Source organism: Saccostrea echinata, unplaced genomic scaffold (assembly GCF_033153115.1).
Source record: "Saccostrea echinata isolate AGI-Se365-2 ecotype Australia unplaced genomic scaffold, CSIRO_AGI_Sech_v1 ptg000012l, whole genome shotgun sequence".
NCBI lineage: Eukaryota > Metazoa > Mollusca > Bivalvia > Ostreida > Ostreidae > Saccostrea > Saccostrea echinata.
This window is the reverse complement of record NW_026889761.1, coordinates 12,330,078-12,349,157: the sequence shown is the minus strand read 5'-3', so window position 1 is coordinate 12,349,157 and position 19,080 is coordinate 12,330,078. Positions and strand designations below refer to the sequence as shown.

Here is a 19,080-nt window from a genome sequence, read left to right as displayed (position 1 = left end):
AGAAGGAAATATACACTTCGATGTCAAGTATTTTTTTCTCAATTTCGAAATATATGCAAAGTCATGGACAGTGTCACTGTAAAGTCTTGATATAATAAGTCAAAGTGAGCAAGATTTTCTTAAGTGATGCTAATAAAGTGATTTTGACTTTAAAAAATCGATACTGTGAAAAATTAATAGAAGACCAAGGAATAAACAATCTCACTTGAACATTCAACTCAGGTAATAAAACATAAAAGATCACAAACATACTAGTTATAGTATGTCTGCAAAAATACGTAAAATATATCCCCTTTAGCAGGCTGCAACCAATCGCCAAAATGGGATATATATAATAGCCCATTTTGGATATTATGTCCAGGATGGGATATAAATTTACAGTGTAAAAAATTATGACTCTTGACTTAGCTATAAATATTTAAAAAATGCACCAAAATACCTAATGAGTAATAACTTTTGGTTCACAAGTTTGTCTATATCCCAACTATTTAGGAGATTGATCCTAAATTCCCTGGGGATCAATCTCACAAACTGTAGGGTTATAAAAAAAAAACTTGCTCGCTAAAAGTTATTGAATTCAGTTTATATCTATGTGGATTTACAATACTTACAGACAAATAATTTTTCATTTTTTGCACTAAATTTATATCCCATTTGGGATATTATATCCCAAAAGGGTTATTAATTATATCCCATTTGGTCAATTGGTCCCAACCAGTTAATTAGTATCTACTTAATTGTGGTCATCAATTTAAAGAATCATTTCACCGTTAAATTCTACGTGTGGTGTATTTTAATTCATGGTTATTTCAAAATCCCTACAGTAAATCAAATGTAAACATCTTATCAAACAGCACACAGCTGTGGCCGCAATGAAAACATCCACTGTTTTATTATTCACGATGCATTGCTTTTTATGTGGATGACGTAGTTTGTTATGAAGAATCACGTGCATTTGTAATACTCCACGCGCATATAAATAAATTGTCAGCTGTTCTCATTCGACCAGGACATTAAGACAAATATGGCGTACTTGACACTCGGACTCTGTTTGTGTTTACTTGGGTTTACCGAGGCACTAGGCGGCCGTAGGGTAGGGGGTATTTCTCAAAATGCCCAACCCGTGGATCAAGAGATCAGGGATCTAGTTGACAGAGTAAGTACTCAATTACGACAGTTGTTATACCATCTTATTAAAATAAGTTTTTCTTTACTCCCGGTTACATATAGTCAATATGTTTTGATTATGGTTTATCAAATCCTGTGGGTTGTGTCAGTGTAGATCAATAATCATTCTGTTGTGTTTAATACCATGATGAATAGAGTGGAAGAGTGATGTGCATTAGATTGACGAAAATTATTTAAAACTTTTTTTATGAAATATTGTTGATCTGACAAAGTTCCATATCATACAGATCAACCATCCAAACATAACATAACACATGTATTGTGTGAATATTGTCATTTATTAGATGACATAAGTCAAATATTATCATTCTATATAATGATAACAAAAACAAGCTAAGGGGAGATCCAGACAATACTGACCGCACAAGTTGCTTTTATATAAAAATCCTTGAATGTGACAAAGTGACTTCCTTGTTACACAACTTTACAAAACCTTGACAAAATAAAATACAAAATGTGGATTGATTTTGTTTACACTTTTTGACGAGTATGTACCGGTATTGAGGATTCCGTTATTAAATTTCTAGGTCAAAGGGGATATAGTGGCACAGCTTCCTCTCAATGACGGGACGATATTTGAGCCTATTTCCTACAAAACTCAGCTGGTAAATGGAATCAACTATTTTGTCAAGGTAGGCATTCATTTTCTCAGAGGAATTTAAGTCTTCTTATTGTTAATTTTATTGATTTAATTATTACATTGTAGAAAGTGTATTTCAGAGTTGTTCGACACATAACCAGTTACTTAAGATCTAAAGCATCTTTCCTTAATATATTTATATATGTATCAAGATTTTTTGAATTACTTAATAAATGACCTGCTAAATGTTTCTATAATATTTTTAATACATATGTATTATACGGATCCATTTTACTTTACTTACAATTTGCAGATCTAGAGTAGACTGACCAATGAAAAAAGGTAATAATACATTTTAGTTAATTTTATATTCTTTCAGATCAAGATTGGTGCTAACAGTTACATCCACGTTAAAATTTACAGCAACTTTATGAAAACCGAGGTTTCTCTTACTGGTCTAGAACTGGGAAAGACTGCGGAGGATGCAATCAATTATATCTAGTCCCAATGTTATTGAATTCAGAGTCACAAAATCTCTCTTTGACAAAGCAAAATATTTTAAGAAACACTTGCCAATTATAGATAAAAAATGTGTGTTATTTCTCTATTCTCTTGAATACATGTGAAAAATCAAAACAAGAAAGAAAAAAGAACTAGTTGCAGGTAATTTTGTATATATTGGCATAGAAATCTTGACATGGCTCAAATTGATCTAAATATTAAAGACATTTAAAAATGAAATAAATATCATGTTTGCTTAAAGAAGGTCAAGTGTTTGATTTTTTCTTTATTCTTCAGGTATAAAAATACAAATATAAAACAGTTAAAATTAAATACTGTAAATCACTTTTTATTCGCTAGAACTTTATTTTCGCGTTATTACGTGAGATAGAGTGTTCGCGAAAATTTTATTATATTAGAATAAATAATTATTTAAAGCAATAACCTCGATTCGTGAAAATTTTGTTTCGCTAAGTAAGAGTAATTGAGTATCTCGCGAAAATAAGGTGTTGCGAAAATTTAGTGATATAAAGTATCTAAAATTCACTTTAAAAGAAACTCCTGAAAATCTAATTAATTGTATTGAATTCCATCTTAAATAGAATACTGAATTGAAGGTTAGAAACACAAGTGAAAGTGTCAATACAGTTCAGAAGATCACAAAATTCAGGTTGATGGAATACTCATTAATTTTTACATCACATACGAAAATTATCATACAGAAACACAAAAAATAATCACATACAAAATTCATTATATTACTACATATGAATAATCGGCATTATGTTACAGTATGTGTGCTTTTAAAATAAGTCAAATTTCAATGACTGTTATTATTTTAAAAATGTAACTTAAGAGATAGAAACACAATATAGACTAATACCAAATCATTACACAGTAACTGATACAAATACTAGTATTAGCATCCCCTGTCGACGGTTCACACCCGCGTGTGCTCATTGTCATGATCTTTCAAACGTAAAAATACGTAGAAAATTCAGTGTTTGAATGATAGCCTAACTATTATAATAAAAAACGTCAGTCAGCATTCGACTTACAGAGGTAAAATCGTATTTTAACACTTTGCATGCACTTACAATTGCAGCTACAATAATACATGTACATATTTTGAATTTATACATATACCAGAATTTAGTGCAGTGTGAGATAATTTATTTCAAGCTCAACTGTCAAAAACAACCAAGCTTCTATTTTTTTAAATGATGTGATTAATTAAATCTTTTTTTAATTTTTTAAAACGATTCTTCATAAGCTCATTCAAGATATTGTTTTAATATTAACAAAACTTATTACATTATATAGTAAGGAGTGGGGGGAGTACTAATGCTACCAACATGATTGGTTTATTTTACCCATCGTTTCTGAAATGAGATCATTGCAGCTTTCGCGTGTTGAATTGAAAGCTTACTTGTAAAGAACTCATTGACAATTAACATTATTCTCTAGTTAATTTTCCAAAGTACTTTCCAATTTCGTATCATTTTTATAGTAATTTACTTGACTACTCTCATCCAGATGGCATCAACTGGGATGGGAATTATATATGTCCAATTACAAAAGCATCAAAGTGAGTAACCAAAAAACCAAAACAAAAAGTTTCTCCTTTCGTTTTCAGCTTGGTTGATTTTTTTTCATAATCATTTTTTTCTCTAAAACCATGTTTCATACAAACATTAATTAAAACTATTTTATGTGGAAAAAATTCATTTTTATTATGCAATATAATGTCTTTTTGTGCAAATGATTCTGCTTGTATCCCAAGGGGTTATGGAATCGCCATTTTAGATAATCCGGGGCATAACAATTTTAAGATGGTGTCCAATAATAAAGGGGTCGCACATTTAATTTCTTGACTTTCTTTGCGTAAAACGGTATGTGACCGATAAATTATTCCCGCGTATGCAAAAATTGCATCAAAGTTCAACCTCTCTATCGCCCTAGTTTAAATTTGAATTATTCTATTGTTTGTTTAAGGCTCTCATATATCATAAGCAAACACAACTAAATTTTTCAAATTCGTGGAAGTTAAATCACATCTTCACTTCACCATGTCGCCTAATGGTAAGTTATATTGGTTTAGACATAATCGTTTGTTTGTCCATTTATTTGTGTAACTGCATGTCTGTTTGTCAGTAAGAGGAACTCAAGTTTAGTACTTAAGTTTGTTGTATATAGACCTCCTGGTCGTTCGATTATGGTAAGTCTTGGTATGTATTCATATATACTAGGGGCTACACTAGACAAGTGAGCTTGATTCAGATTCATATCTCAAAGATAACAGGTACTAGGCAATGAAATTTAATTTGAAAAATCATGTTCAGGTCTTAATTCTGAATCCTTGGTTTGCATGAATTAAAACTTCAGTATGTTGATGGTGATGACCAAACGGAATGCCAGCTTGAATCAAGGAGATTTCACAAAGGTCAAAGTTATAACAAAGGCGTGTATTGATGGTAGTGATGACCAGGGTATTATTGAAAATGAGAAGACATTCGTTTTTGTCTAAAAATATCGTAGTAATCTAGTTTTGCATGCTGTTTATCTTGGTAATAACATCATTATGAAATGTGAAAATAACAAACAGTAATCATGCAAAATAAAATCTAATAAAACAATACAAATTGTTAGTAGATGAAATACAGACCCCTGAAAATATCGGAGGTGGGATCAGGTGTCATGCAGTAGAAGGCATCTCCTGTCGACGTTTCACAACCGCCATGTGTATTTTGTCATGATCGGATAAATGTAAAAAATAGTCCATTAAATATGAAAATAATGGCCTAATAATCTGTACAGAAGACGTCAACCAACATTACCCTAACAAAAATATACTATAGTAAACTATAGTTAACTATAGTCTACTATAATATCAAAGTTTTTACTGTAGTTAATCAAAGTATTTTTCTATGAATTTCAGATCGTTATATTTTATTCTTTTAAATCCCTATAAACAATTTTCCTCATATTAAAAGAAAACATTACTTGTATATTTGCATATTATTTCAAAAATTTACATCATTGATATAATTATAATTTAAGAAATATTAAGGCTCTAAATCTTCAAAAAAAAGTTCTAGAGAAAAGTTTCATAGTAAATAAAAGTATTTACTATAATAGATAACTATGGAAAGCTATGGTTAACTATAGTAAACTTTTGTTAGGGTAGACCCAATATCAGTTTGTGTATGCAAACAGGGTCAATGTATCGACCATAGAATTTGCGTATTGTTGACTTTAAACGAGGTTGTAGATATTGCTGTGTCTTCAACTTATTCGTCAGTAAGTTGTCTCGTTTCAGAAATTGTCTGTACGAAGGAAATGCGTTTGTGTATCGAATCATTTGGGAGACATAAGCCCCACATGCATGTGATAATGGTATAACATTGCTACACAAATGAGAGAAGTTGACGATAGAAATTTGAAGTCATAAAATTTATTATAAGTTTAGTTGTTAGTTTGCCATCAATGTATTTCTGTGTAAAATATCCAAGTACGAAGCAGATGTGTCAAACTGCGAGGTGTCTTTTATTTCGAGTCCAATGGGATACCCGTACTGTATTGTAAACATTCCGCAAATCTTTTCCCAGGGGAGAGTTTACTATATAGTAATTAAAGCTTCCCTCTCGGAATAATTGCAATAATACTATAGCAAACATTCCTCCTGGATGCACTTCTATATAGTAAAGTCTCCCCTGGGGAAAGTCAACCCCCATTCCCCAATATTGGAAATTTTTCCTTCTATAGTCCAAACGCCCCCCCCCCCTCCCCTTATTCCGGATAAGAATTCATAATTCGGAATTTAGTATATTCGTAGCGTTAATTTTGATTGTTGATAACAATTTAATTTGATAAGTGTTCAAGATTCTGATTCAACAAATAAAAATTGTTGAACCTGACGCAGCATATTTTTTATCTGCTCAGCTAGGGTTACCTGGAATTAGTAGTAAAAAGAGTATCTGAATGGTCCATCGTCAAAAATTTTTTAAATGAACCGAAGGTAATGCGAAAATGATATGAAATATTCCTCATTTCATAATTTATTGAGAATGAAGTGCTGTGGTCTTCATCGATATAGCTAAATGTCTAATTGAAGGACGCAGTAAGTAAAAAGACAAAAAAAAAACCCACATTTTATTTCAATTTGTAACATTCTTAAGAGGCTTTATCATCACGTTCTTATTCAAATAAATGTAAAACTTATCTTTCCATTTGACCTTGTCGATGTTCCTTTAAAATACTTCCCCACTGTGATACATGTAGTTATAAAGCTTGAGTTTGTAACTTTATTTTAAAAGAACAGGAGTGTTGCAGGACTCAAATACCCATCCTCACAAATTCAGGTGTTCTGTATCAACTCGAGCTCGTTTCCACCTGGACCTGGAACACTCGTTGGGACCCCTCATAAATTTCATTCGATATCTATGGGCTGAATGCAGCGACTTTTTTCCGAAAAAAGAAAACCAAATCTTGATCTTTTATCTTATCTCTCAACAAATCACACAAGACTTTCATGATAAACAATGCGTAACACGTGCATTTTAGTTGTCAACTGATTCCCTTCTGTTTACATTATCTGTCTACTTCAATTTGATTGGTCCATCTCAATAAGAGAAGCAAGCCTGAATAAAACGGAATGAAATTTTGTCAGGGGTCCCACGAACGAGCTGACTCAGGACCCTTGACGTTGTGAGGATGTCAAATACATGTTTTACATTATACATATATATTATATACACTAAATAATGTTCTCTATCTGATACTGAGCACCTCTTTACGATCACATTGAGTGTCCAATCTGAATTTTTACCTTAAGAAAGTGGATTTGGAAACATTAACCCAACTTTTTTGCGCGGAAAATATGTAAATAGTGTATACTCTGTCCTATAACTGTCTTGCTATAATGTTGTATTGTGAAGGCGTTGTGTAAAAATGACAATAGAAATGACGTATTTTTGTAGATTTAATCTGCGTTCATGCTCTTGCATATATGAGATGGCCGTTACGATGGAAACGTTTTAAGACAGTTTTTGTCATTCTCATTAAAATTCAGCGTCTGTATAAATACAAAAAAAGATGAAAATATTCCCAAAACGTGTGTACAAATTATACATTTTTCTAAAATATCTCTGCACAATGGCGGCACATTTTGTTGAAATAAAACTCTGTGTGCATATTGTTATTCGTGATTAACATCAATCTTCAAGTGCATTATGGTTTGACACGTATGCATGTTCACTTCGCATTTAACACTGCGACCACAGGGCAGAAACAAAAATGAATTAAATCACGTAGTCCATTTGAAATTGAACAACATATGTTAATTTTGTCATCATTTTCGAAAACTAAATGAAATCAGTAAAAAGGAATCTTTTGTCAAAACTTGGGCCTATATAACGTCGTTGCCATCGTGCACCAGGAAAGACAAGAAAAAACATGAGCTGGATTTCATTCGGAATTTTCTTACTGGGACTGGCCAGTGCTGTTGGTCAAATTCCAGGTGGATGGACAGAGACTCAAGTTATTGACGAATATACTAGACAAATAGTTTTTTCGGTAATGTATTTTGGCAACTTATTTATATGGCAGCATATTTGACCGTAAACATGCAATTTGCTAGATTTCCTATAACATTTCGAAAGAAAAAAAAAAACGAGAGTCAAGTTTTGTTAAGTTCCTTTTCCGTCCTGTTTTATTTAGTGATTTTTCCCAATGCTTTAGGTGAAGAATGATATACTACAGACACTCTCGGCAAACGGCATCCCGGTCCACGAGTTTGTTCCCCTTCTTTCTAGGTCCCGTGCTGCTACTGGATCCTTTCATCTTGTCAAGGTAGGTCAAAAATACTGATTATTACTAGAGGCTTTACATGGACTGCAACAAATATTCGCTTTACCTTTTTAAGTCAACTTTTCGCTACTTATGTGCATGAACACAGGTGTTGATATAGTTTATTACATTCCGTGTTCGTTCGTGATATTATCAATAAGATTGAATGAAATAGGGAAAAGACAGATTACCCTGCTATACATGTTGCACCTGGGTATTTTGATAGTATAATTACCCGGTAAGTAAATATAAGAACACACATTAAATAGTTTCCTTCTTTATTTAAGAAAATAACATTATCATAGTGTACGAAGTTGTCAGTTTAACCTTGAAATTATTGTGATTATTTGTGAAAAATATTTAAAATTATTGCAGATAAGAATAGGATACGGAAGGTACATACATGTCGAGATCTATCGCCATTTCTCCGGCACACCTACACGTCTGGAGGCAATTCAAGTAGGACACACAAAGACATCTCCCCTAGAAAGTTTCCGTTCTTGGTAATGTCAAATGTTGAAAGGAAGTCTGTTTTGCGCGTGTTATGAATAAATTTTTCTTCTAAACAATGTGTCCTACATTTAATTCACAGTTACATTAAGCATGTTATATCGGATGCTGAAATATGATTTGAATCTTACAACTTGGACTGGTTAGAACAAATGTTTGGAGGTCGATTCAACTATTTCAAATCCAAGAACATTTGGTCTCCACACTCATCTAGCTTAAACCTCTCTTGACTTTTATCTGTGGGGACATTTAAAAATCACAGTTTATAAAACAAACCCCCCAAAAACACATGACTTAAGAAAGAGACCAGACTCATTACAAACAGACTCTTTGTACTAGTAATGCATGAGAACTTCCTTGCATCAGATAGATTTATTCATTCAGCATAAATGACGCCATTTAGAACATATTTTGTAAATAAGTGAAATAAGTGAAGTTTTCTTTTTTCTTTCGTAGCTCATTATCTATTTGCCAGATTAATTTTATTTTTATGAGAATAAATTTTGAAATTAAGCCTTTTAATTTGATATGTTGGCAGATAGTATTGGATGAAACACCAGTAAAATGTAATCAATCAAAATGGTTGCACGTTTTCTGAAACACCCTGTATACAAAATGCTTTCTTTGGCTGTTAGAATGCGAGTTAATTAATGTTGCAGAAAAATACACAACCAGCGTTAGCGGATAATGTAATTTTTTCTGCAATAGCTGCAACGTTAATTTCCCTACTAACAAACAAAGAAAGACATTTTATTTTTTTTTTTTATTTTTTTTTTTTTTTACATTTTTGTCTGTATAAATAATAATATAAAGTAGGATTATGTATGTTAAATATTGTATTATTGATATGCATTTCATTGTATGCTTCATTGTATGCTTCATTGATGGAAGAGCCACTGCTCAAGAAATTTACACAGGTGTCTTGCTTATCGGCGTCAACGTAAACTTGTGATTTAAACGACGTGAATTTCATAAGAAATAAAGGAGATAATATTCAAAGGATGTAAGCAATGAACCCAGTTTCATATGAATCTATGAAAAAAATAGCTTAATTTAACTCATTCAGAGAGCTTTATAGGGGGATTGATATTGTATGATATTTTACTTCATTTTTGCTTAAGTTCATTGATGTTAATTGATGTACCTTTTCAGAAGAATTTTAATTTGGCAGCAAGTTGTCGGTGAACGTCCAGACGTAATTTTGACAAATTGCATAACATACTTTAATTCGTTCAGAAAAATAGGTATTTGAAGTGCATTAGAACAATCATGTTACTCCAAACAATTCCTTATATTGCTATGTTACGTTATATAATGTGCACCGCAAACAATACGCAATAATGTTGTTTTCTTTTTGTAATGACATGCCTCACGCCACGAGTAATGTGGAAGGGTGTTTCCTGAACAATAAAGAACATTAAACGACCATCATAGAAGATCGCACTGTCCCGTGAAGCCATAACGAGACGTGTTAATACATAGTTAAAGTGATGATCTCGTTCTGTCTTCACAGAATGTCCGTGTCGTGGTCCCTTGATTGTTTTGTTAATTACATGTTTCTTTTCCGGAGATCGTGCAGGTATCGCGCACTTACCTGCATGGCTCTGAATTTACTTGAACACGGATAATGATGGAAGTTTTTGCTGTGGTAGGATTTTTGTATATATTTGTATCATTTTATATAGGATCCGGTAAGTTTTATCTACGTAGGTAAAATAACTTTTTTTTCGAAAACATTTGTATTTGAATATAAGAAGTTTTTTCTTTAAACGTTCATGCATTTATTCCATTATCGAACAATCAAGTTATTTTCCACTGCAATGTTCATTTATAACTGTCGTCTTCTTTTTAGCACAAAAATCCTGTTCGTCGAATTACATGAATAGTAAGTACATTTTTAATGCATAATGTTAATTATTCCTTTTATATTTTTTTTAAAAATCGGATTCGATTAAAGATCTGTTGACCTTTACACAGAAAAACCCTTGAAATCATTTTTCTGATCATTTGACTGACTTAAGATTAATATTTAGAGAAAAAAATCGTATTTTGTATAGGTCAACTGGAAAGTTTTTCCTTTCCTTGTGATCATAGTGATTACCAATTTAATATTAATATTTTTTAGGAAAGCGGATCGTGTTCCAACATATATATGAAAAAAGAAACCTTGATAGTGCTTAAAAATAAATTGCTCGTATAATATTCAACAAAAAATTCAGTAATTCCGTTTCATTCCTAATGAAACTAAACCACAATTATTTCATGGCAGGAATTTTGTCGTGGTTGCGCAGTTTCACATGTCTGCCTCCGTCGGTGTTTTTTTTTTTTTTAATTTGAACCAATTATATATAAACTAAGTATTCTTATACGAGGGACGAGTCGTACCAATGCTATTAAACATAATACTAACTTCTTTTATTAAATAGTGATTGTTGGTCTATGCATAAAGAATCTAGCGTAATATTTGGATAGGGGTGTCTGTGAAGTTATTTATATAAAAAAAAATTATCTTCTTTTTCTTATATTTCAGTCTCGCAAATATGTGTACCTGGACATACTTCTGGCGAAATGGTAATGCTTGACTTTTCTCCATTTGAAACCTCTGGAGCGCCCTCTTGCGACTGCAGCGTATACGTTACATCCGGAAATCGTCTGGAATTTAATTACGTCTTTTCGCCGGGTTACTACGGATGTGGTTCTGTTATAACGATAAATCATCGGACTACGTCCACAATCCGATGCCTGCAGGGTGCGGAATCATTGACTGTAACGCCGGGGGATTCCGTCACGGTTCAGATATTTCGGGAAAGGGAAACATTTGATTCAAAATATTGCTACTTGTTACGCTCTTGTAAGTTGTTACATTGAAAATAAAATTGTACTTAATTGTTAGTGATGATTTGATATGAGATGTCAGTGTATTAACTTCCGTTTTGAGATAAATATGAATGAAATTTAAATGAATGTTTTGGTCATATTGCATTTTATTTTGGTACAAATTGAGAACACGCGAAATACTAATTAAAGGTCATATATTATATAATTACTAAGTATTTTGTATTATTGTAAATCGATGGTTTACATTTTCTTTTATTTGACAGATCAAGTCAGTGGACTTGAGAGAATTCCCGGATCTATTATTGTTGTTTGCAATCATCCATCATTACCTTCTACCACGGTGCAAACCACAATAGTAACAGAACACCCCCCTGCAGTCACCACCACCACAACCACCACCACCAATATAGTTTCATCTCAAACAGAAGATGATTTATCATCTACTGGAATTCACAATGGATTTACAATAAATACGATAAACTTCACCGGAACAGCTTTAATTACGAAATCGGAAGACAAAGAGGTTTCCACATCGTACAATTATACAGGGACGACCGTAACAGAAACACAGCACATTGAAAACAGGCAACTGGCCCACTTTCCGTGTATGTGGGTAACAGCTAACTATTGGATATTTATTTCAATCATCAGCATAATTACATTTATCAATCTTTATAGTTCAAGAGTTATATTGTTTTTAAAATGATGCATATTACTGCAAATGTATAGATTTTCTTCTTCTTTTGCAGGGGAGATAATCACACCTCTCAGTATTATAATATTCGTCCTCATTGTCGTCGCCGTCATCATCCTTAAGGTCAGACGAAGGTCAGTCTAAATACCTGTTCGTCAAATATTTAGGGGGAAATATGCAAGAAATTGTTTCAAGATTTGAAAAGCTTGTAACAGCTTGTAACAGACATGCTGTCTATAATATCATAATTTATGACCGGTTCAACTTGCTTGGAAAATAAAAACGTACATTTCTACAATTATTTCTCATCAAACAAAAATGATGAGTGTATTATACATCTTTAGGTTTTCTGTTTCAAGAAAACATGTTTACAAGTCAAAATGGTGAAGCTGATGAGCTTTGAATCTTGATCCAAGCTTTTTATTATTGTTTACAAGCAATATCTAAACATAATCGCTTTCTGGGGACACTTTTATTTTTAATTGTAACATTATATCGCACTTGATCTGCAAAGATCTTTTTCTTTGAATGCATTACTTTATAGAAGTCACACGTTAAAATTCTGCTCGCAGCTCAATTAAGACATCGTACCTAATTACACTCATGTTAGCAACGTTCATTAACAAATTCTGTTATGCTTTTTACAGAGTCATCCTTACAACTAAATATTGTACAGTGAAATATTTATTGCTGCTTAATTTGTAGGATCGATTAATGCGAAGTTAACCTCATTCTAAAGCATATAATCTTAACTTTTATTTTTACGGTTTTTTTTTTACGGTTTATATTTCTATTTTAGTCGGTACCTTAAATCCACATATATACCGGCCGAGTCCAGGGCGACAAGCTGGGCCTTTAATCAGCCTTCTCTAAACGTATCCTCTCCGAAAAAACCCTCAAGTTTGAAAACCAATGTCGAGAAGACTGACAGTGGCGTCTACTCCACACTTGGGGAAAACGACAAACGTTCAACTGAATCAGTTCACAAAGCGGCAGAGAAATACTACCGAGAAGTCAGCATTGATCAAGCCATTGTTGAAAATGAGGCAAAAACACAACGAGAACAGAGAAAAGAAGGATTAGATAACGCTGGATTCGTTGAGGGAGAAGTAGATTGCAATGTGGAAAGGTCAAAGGATATACCTTCGGGAGGATCTTCTGAAAGTGACATTTCGAATTTTATTAGTAAAATGTATGTCACGGATACTGAAAACCAAAATTATTTTCTTGAATATAAGGACAAAACTACATGTAATTCCAAAGAGGGAAATGATTCACATGCAAATAGTGTAGTGTCTGAACAGGTTCCACAGACTTCCGAAAAGCAATTGCAAGAGGAACATCCCCAACTTCCTATCGACACTGGATATGTTATCATTGATGTTCTGGCTAGCATCTAGTGTCACCAATCTTTATGCCAAAAGAAACACTGCACGCTTGCCTTTGTGATGTTGATTACCTAAGTATACCATGCCCACCTAGAGAGAGACTGGTGTAATGTAGCTTGTTGAATGTTGCTCATGTAAATTAAAATCAATTTGTGAATTAAACCTTAACAATGAAATACGCATTTACAATTTTCACTATTATACTAATTTTACACAGTCAATGCTAAATGGTGATATGCTAATTTTTTATCTCGCCTACGCAATAATAGAACACAATCTTGCATCTATTAGTAAAAATAAGTTAATGAAATACTTATCATGATGTTATTAAAACAAACATATCCTAAGCAAAATAGTAATGATTATATATTAACATGTAATTGTGGGAAGGGGGGGGGGGGGTAGAGGGAAAGGAAGAGGGAAAGGTAGACATTAGACACAGGGAGAAAAAGCAGAGGATGGAACTGGACTAATAGCATGATAGCATAATCCCTCTTAGTTTGTTGCAACAATTTTTCTTTCGTCAGCTTCCCTTGTTTATGTAGCAACGTACCATTATCATTGCATATGTATGGATTTTATGTATTCCAGTTGATTCGATATGCAAGAGCAACTTCTACGAACAATGTCTAGTACGAGGAGAGCTATTGTCGAATAAGTTTATGAAAGTCTCGTTTAAAGTAAATATTTTGCAAATCGTATGGTCGACACAATTACCTTGTTAACAGATACAATCTGCCGTTAAGTCAAATGTTTTCATACAAATTGCTAGGCAATTATTTTCACACTGAATTGTCTACAAATTTTTCTGTCTACCCAATCATGATAAGGGGCATACGACGGCTTTGACCGGTCGACAGCGGATGCTTAATCCTCTATGGCACCTGATCCTACCTCTGATGTTTTCAGAGGTCCTTGTTTGCTCTGCTTCCAATCTGTATTGTTTCAATGGACTTTTGAGCTTGATTATTAATCGGTATCTTCATATTTCATATGTGTTACATAAATGTAATATTCGAATTCCTATGATGATTATTTGCACATATTTGATTATAGATATTTTCATTTCCTCTCTAGTTATTTTCATACCGGTTTTATTCTATGGAGTTTCGATAAACATGATATGACGATTCCTTTATTAGCAAAATAACTGTCACTCGCCGACTTACCTCTATAGCCCCATCAATTCTGACGAAATTACATGCACTATACGTTAATTATTAGGCATATAGTGCAAATCTATTTAATGTAGGATAAAAAGCAAGCCAGCTGGACACATTATACGAACGTTTCTTCAACTGAAAATTTAACAATGATCAATTTTGTATGGTAAAATAGCATTATTATGTTGAATGCATTTTAACACTTCGAATTTCCTTTCGATTATTTAAAAAGAACTTTTAAAATGATTTGTATATAAGGGTTTTTTTTCATATGCCAGTACAGGAACCAAAATATGGAACTGCTTTTAATTCACTTGATCAACATTAAATGGCTCAGAGCCTGACGAAAGGGTCAATTTATTGTTATTTTACAATCGATTGGTATATTTTATGTTTATGGGTATTGTGGCTAAGAAAGTTGGTCAGTAATTGTAAAAAGATATTTCTATTGCGCATGAATATACAGTGTATCATCTTCGTGAGAAAATAGTAATTCATATTTCTTCTAAAAGAAGATTGGCTAATTCGGAACTGCTTTTGATACTTAACTGTTAAGATTTCAGGTAGTGGTATAATTAACAAAGTTCATGTACATACATGTATGTATAAACGATTTAAATAGCTTTTGAGTTTTGATATACTAGATTACAATTGTTTTGTCAAGTTATTTTATAACAGTCTTTTACCGCAATTGATAGCTTTTTTTTTTTTTTTTTTTTACTTTTTTGACTATAATTATTGCTTTGAAATAGGCTTTACTCAGGCACGTGCCAAATTTCGTTATCAAAACGAGGCTGACCTGACAAAAAGCGCATATGCGAGCAGATGCTGAAAATGGATGGCCAAACGAAAACGAGCTCCGCGGCTTATTGCTCTGTACCGCTTTGCAGCAAACTTCTTCCACTTTTTTCACAAGTATCCATCTCCACAGAAAGAACGGAAAATAAGAACAAGAAGCTCTCAATGAAATGTGAAGATAACAAGCAGTAATCATGCTCAAAGGTCCAATTTAACAAGACAAATTGTGAGCAGAGCAAACACAGATCTCTGAAAATATCAGAGATGGGATCGCGCGCCATAGAGGAGGAAGCATTCTCTGTCGACCGCTGTGTGCCCCTTATCATGACTGGGTAAACGGAGAAATTCGTAGACAATTCATAATGAAAATAATGGCTTAACCACGTCAATCAACATTCGAACTAACGTAAGATTGTTTGAGCAAACAAGGTCATTGTATCGAACTATCATTAAGTCAAATGCTGACTGACGTTTTTCATACTAATTGTTAGGCCATTATTTACACATTGAATTGTCTATGGATTTTCCGGTTTTCCCCCCAGAGCATGACAACTCAAGGAGCACAGGGCAGGTATGATCGGTCGGCTGGGGATGCTCACTCCTCCATGCCACCTGATCACACCTCTGAAGTTTTTATAGGTCCGTGTTTACTCTGCTCCTGATCTCTATTGTTTGAATGGACTTTTGAGTTTCAATACTATTTGTTATCTCCATATTTTATGCATAATTGTGCAAATTAAAAGCTTTGAAATTGAAGCGTATTTATATCAAGCAATTTTGTGCGATATGATTAAATTCAGTTTGAATGTGCGAGAATTTTAAAAACATTACTTTTCATTTGCCTTAACATAATCTTTTCAGCGTCACCTCTATTATCAAGGGGCTTTCCTTTGTCGCTTACTCACGAGCTGTAACAACAAACGGGAAATCGTCTAGGGATCATTAAAGATTTTTACCCCTCTTTACTCGTATTTATGTTAGGTAGATGTCACCTGTTGACCTAACGTATAACGACAAGTGTGCGGTGTCGTTTGAGAATTCTGGAAGATCATAGAGTAGAATGCAAACATCATAAACCATTGTAATCTTTTTATGTCCAAGTCTTTGAAGTATATTCTCACGATTTTCATTTCTAAAACAAACATGTTTTTCAACATATCCGCGTTACATTTTATATCGTATCAGAGATCTTAATCTTTGTTGTACAACATGAATTTTTGTTTACACTTTATTTGCGCGGACAAAATAAGTACGGACACATACAATGAGAGATAAATGGTTTAAATACCTATAGGTATATTATCAACTAGAGGACGGCGAGGTCATATGTGATCTCCTTCAGGTAACACAACATCGGAAGTGTCGGGACTCAGGTAAGGTTTTGCAAATATTCTGCGACCATTTTCTCATTCACAGAGGAAAACTTACTTTAATGGTCATATATATATATATATATATATATATATATATATATATATATATATATATATATATATATATATATATATATATATATATATATATATGTTTGGTTAGAGATGATGTTGTGAGACATAGAATCCTGTATTAGCATTCGTTTTGTCATGTACTGGTGCATATTTTCATTGTTCTATATACGTACTATCTTATCCGTAGCATTCATGTGCATGTGTGGAGACTTGATTTAAGTTGCAGGGTAACTCGATCAGGTTGCCATAGAAATGTCGTATGGCTATCGTAATTTTTTACAAGATTCCCCATTCGAGTGTTTCTGGAGATTCTGTATGGGAAAACGAACTAGTTCTTTTCAGTGGTAGTTGCATTAATATAGTAAATTAATTAAAAACATACACTTAAACATTCGCCTACAAAATCATGCAATCTCCCGAGCTTCTCTTTTCTGTAACAATACAAGGTGATTTATATACGATTTATGTAGACATTACATTATACCAAAAATATTCAAAGAAGTATATAACTATAGCTTTTAATATTAAGGAAATTGAACTAGACCTTCTAATATCAGTTAAAAATTAAGTTTACTGGATTTATCTCCGAGCAAAAACTATACAATGCACTATGAATTTATAGATGATTTATCACATTAGCGTGTATTCAGCCCGGTGATTGCATTGCTTAGAATAACATTGAGAATATTTCCGATAAACGTATAGATGAAGTCTTTTTTTTTAACCTGTAAGCATATATCTAATCAATTTCACTTTCTGCCTTTTTCCTGAGCACATGAGGTTTATAAAGAATTTATCAACGACCATTTTTCATTACATTGAATTATTTATAAGCCCCCGCATCTAATCAAATCTCGCTCAATGTTTCCAATAATGAATTCCGTCGAAAATAAAATGCTTTTTAAGATCCCTCAATATATAAGTCTTTAGACACGATGGATATATATAGAATACCTGCCGAGTATATCAGATTGAGGTATTAATGGATACATTATTCCCGTGGCGCTATTACAAAAGATCAATGGTTGGTCACAGACGTTCAACTTAAATGGACTCGCACTTCTTTCAATGAGAAGTGCTTAATGCAATGCAAAATATGCGTCGAGACTATACGGTGTAAATAGAAAATCCATTAAGCCATCATAATTTTTACCGTAGAAATTAATTAAACGGTCGATGTAAAATTCACTGTGACATAACGATTATTGAAAGTTGTCAGGACCATGTGCTTAAAAGTTTTCTACTTTATTTATCATTATTGGATAATCTGTTTTACGGGTATTTAACGTCAGCTGATTTTTTCATAGAACGTCTTTTAATTTACCCCCTTACTATTCTTTATCTTGAATGGCGGATAAATGACCAGTCGTAATTTTATGCAATCGTTTTATTTTTAATTTCAATGACACTTTACAAAGAGTCGATCAGTGAGTGTGTGCCTAGAATTACATGCTGGATGTATATACAAGTAAGTGTCTTTCATTATTTTCTTGATTTAAATAAAGTTTATAAAATATCTATATAAAGATTAAATTTATTATGTAAATAGTTTACAAGATAAACGAATTTTACACATTTGATGTAGTTTTAAATAAGATCTAAAATATGTTGTTCTTTTTAAATAAACAATACAAATAATAAAAGCTCTGTGTCATTGCGATAATATCAAATGTCCACTTTTATTGTGCATATTCATCCAATGTGAAAATTAGCTATAAAGTGTCAATGCCCAGACTTCTTAAACTTTGTTTTATGTCATAACATAATTTCTAAATGTAATGTTTAAGTTCACTACATTTACATTGAACAATCTTTGCACGATCTTGTGTTAGCTCTTTGGGAATCTTCATAGTCGTAAAACGAGTTATTATACCTGAACATTAACAGACTTTAAGATTTCTTTGAAATTCTAGGTATGTACATCATCATGGAGATGTAATATGGCAATCAATCTGCATTACTTTAACTTTAAGCAATGATGACTTCACTAGACAGTTTGTAATATTCTTACAAGCTTTTATTTCGATTTAAAAAGGTTCAAAGGATAAAAGATCTGATGTCAGATTTGGCATATTTTTCATAAAGTGTTAACCCGCTTCATTACAATAGCCTCGGTGAAAAGTCT

At 32.7% G+C, this 19,080-nt stretch overlaps 3 protein-coding genes across 3 annotated transcripts; all 3 read left to right on the top strand.

Moving 5' to 3' along the window:
- Nucleotides 1-979: 979 nt before the first annotated feature.
- LOC133185950 (cystatin-A-like) lies at nt 980-2,533 on the top strand. Its single transcript, XM_061321237.1, has 3 exons — nt 980-1,156; nt 1,716-1,820; nt 2,148-2,533. Exons 1-3 carry the CDS (start codon nt 1,025-1,027, stop codon nt 2,268-2,270), a joined length of 360 nt encoding a protein of 119 aa, XP_061177221.1. The 5' UTR covers nt 980-1,024; the 3' UTR covers nt 2,271-2,533.
- A 5,063-nt stretch (nt 2,534-7,596) lies between these two features.
- On the top strand, nt 7,597-8,685 carry LOC133185949 (uncharacterized). Its single transcript, XM_061321236.1, has 3 exons — nt 7,597-7,843; nt 8,009-8,119; nt 8,492-8,685. The coding sequence occupies exons 1-3, from the start codon at nt 7,724-7,726 to the stop codon at nt 8,621-8,623; spliced, it is 363 nt and encodes a 120-aa protein (XP_061177220.1). The 5' UTR covers nt 7,597-7,723; the 3' UTR covers nt 8,624-8,685.
- Nucleotides 8,686-9,868: 1,183 nt separating this feature from the next.
- Nucleotides 9,869-13,722, top strand: LOC133185948 (uncharacterized). Its single transcript, XM_061321235.1, has 6 exons — nt 9,869-10,317; nt 10,479-10,511; nt 11,157-11,477; nt 11,728-12,069; nt 12,214-12,292; nt 12,958-13,722. Exons 1-6 carry the CDS (start codon nt 10,254-10,256, stop codon nt 13,556-13,558), a joined length of 1,440 nt encoding a protein of 479 aa, XP_061177219.1. The 5' UTR covers nt 9,869-10,253; the 3' UTR covers nt 13,559-13,722.
- The last annotated feature ends 5,358 nt before the right edge of the window (nt 13,723-19,080 follow it).

What these genes read in the sequence shown, in the direction of transcription:
- LOC133185949 (XM_061321236.1), top strand. Translation starts at nt 7,724, where the DNA reads ATGAGCTGGATTTCATTCGGAATTTTCTTACTGGGACTGGCCAGTGCT. An exon ending in CTAGACAAATAGTTTTTTCG is followed by an intron (nt 7,844 to 8,008) that starts GTAATGTATTTT and finishes CCAATGCTTTAG; the next exon opens with GTGAAGAATGATATACTACA. An exon ending in GATCCTTTCATCTTGTCAAG is followed by an intron (nt 8,120 to 8,491) that starts GTAGGTCAAAAA and finishes AAATTATTGCAG; the next exon opens with ATAAGAATAGGATACGGAAG.
- LOC133185950 (XM_061321237.1), top strand. Translation starts at nt 1,025, where the DNA reads ATGGCGTACTTGACACTCGGACTCTGTTTGTGTTTACTTGGGTTTACC. An exon ending in TCAGGGATCTAGTTGACAGA is followed by an intron (nt 1,157 to 1,715) that starts GTAAGTACTCAA and finishes TTAAATTTCTAG; the next exon opens with GTCAAAGGGGATATAGTGGC. An exon ending in GAATCAACTATTTTGTCAAG is followed by an intron (nt 1,821 to 2,147) that starts GTAGGCATTCAT and finishes ATATTCTTTCAG; the next exon opens with ATCAAGATTGGTGCTAACAG.
- LOC133185948 (XM_061321235.1), top strand. Translation starts at nt 10,254, where the DNA reads ATGATGGAAGTTTTTGCTGTGGTAGGATTTTTGTATATATTTGTATCA. An exon ending in ATCATTTTATATAGGATCCG is followed by an intron (nt 10,318 to 10,478) that starts GTAAGTTTTATC and finishes TCTTCTTTTTAG; the next exon opens with CACAAAAATCCTGTTCGTCG. An exon ending in ATCCTTAAGGTCAGACGAAG is followed by an intron (nt 12,293 to 12,957) that starts GTCAGTCTAAAT and finishes TTTCTATTTTAG; the next exon opens with TCGGTACCTTAAATCCACAT.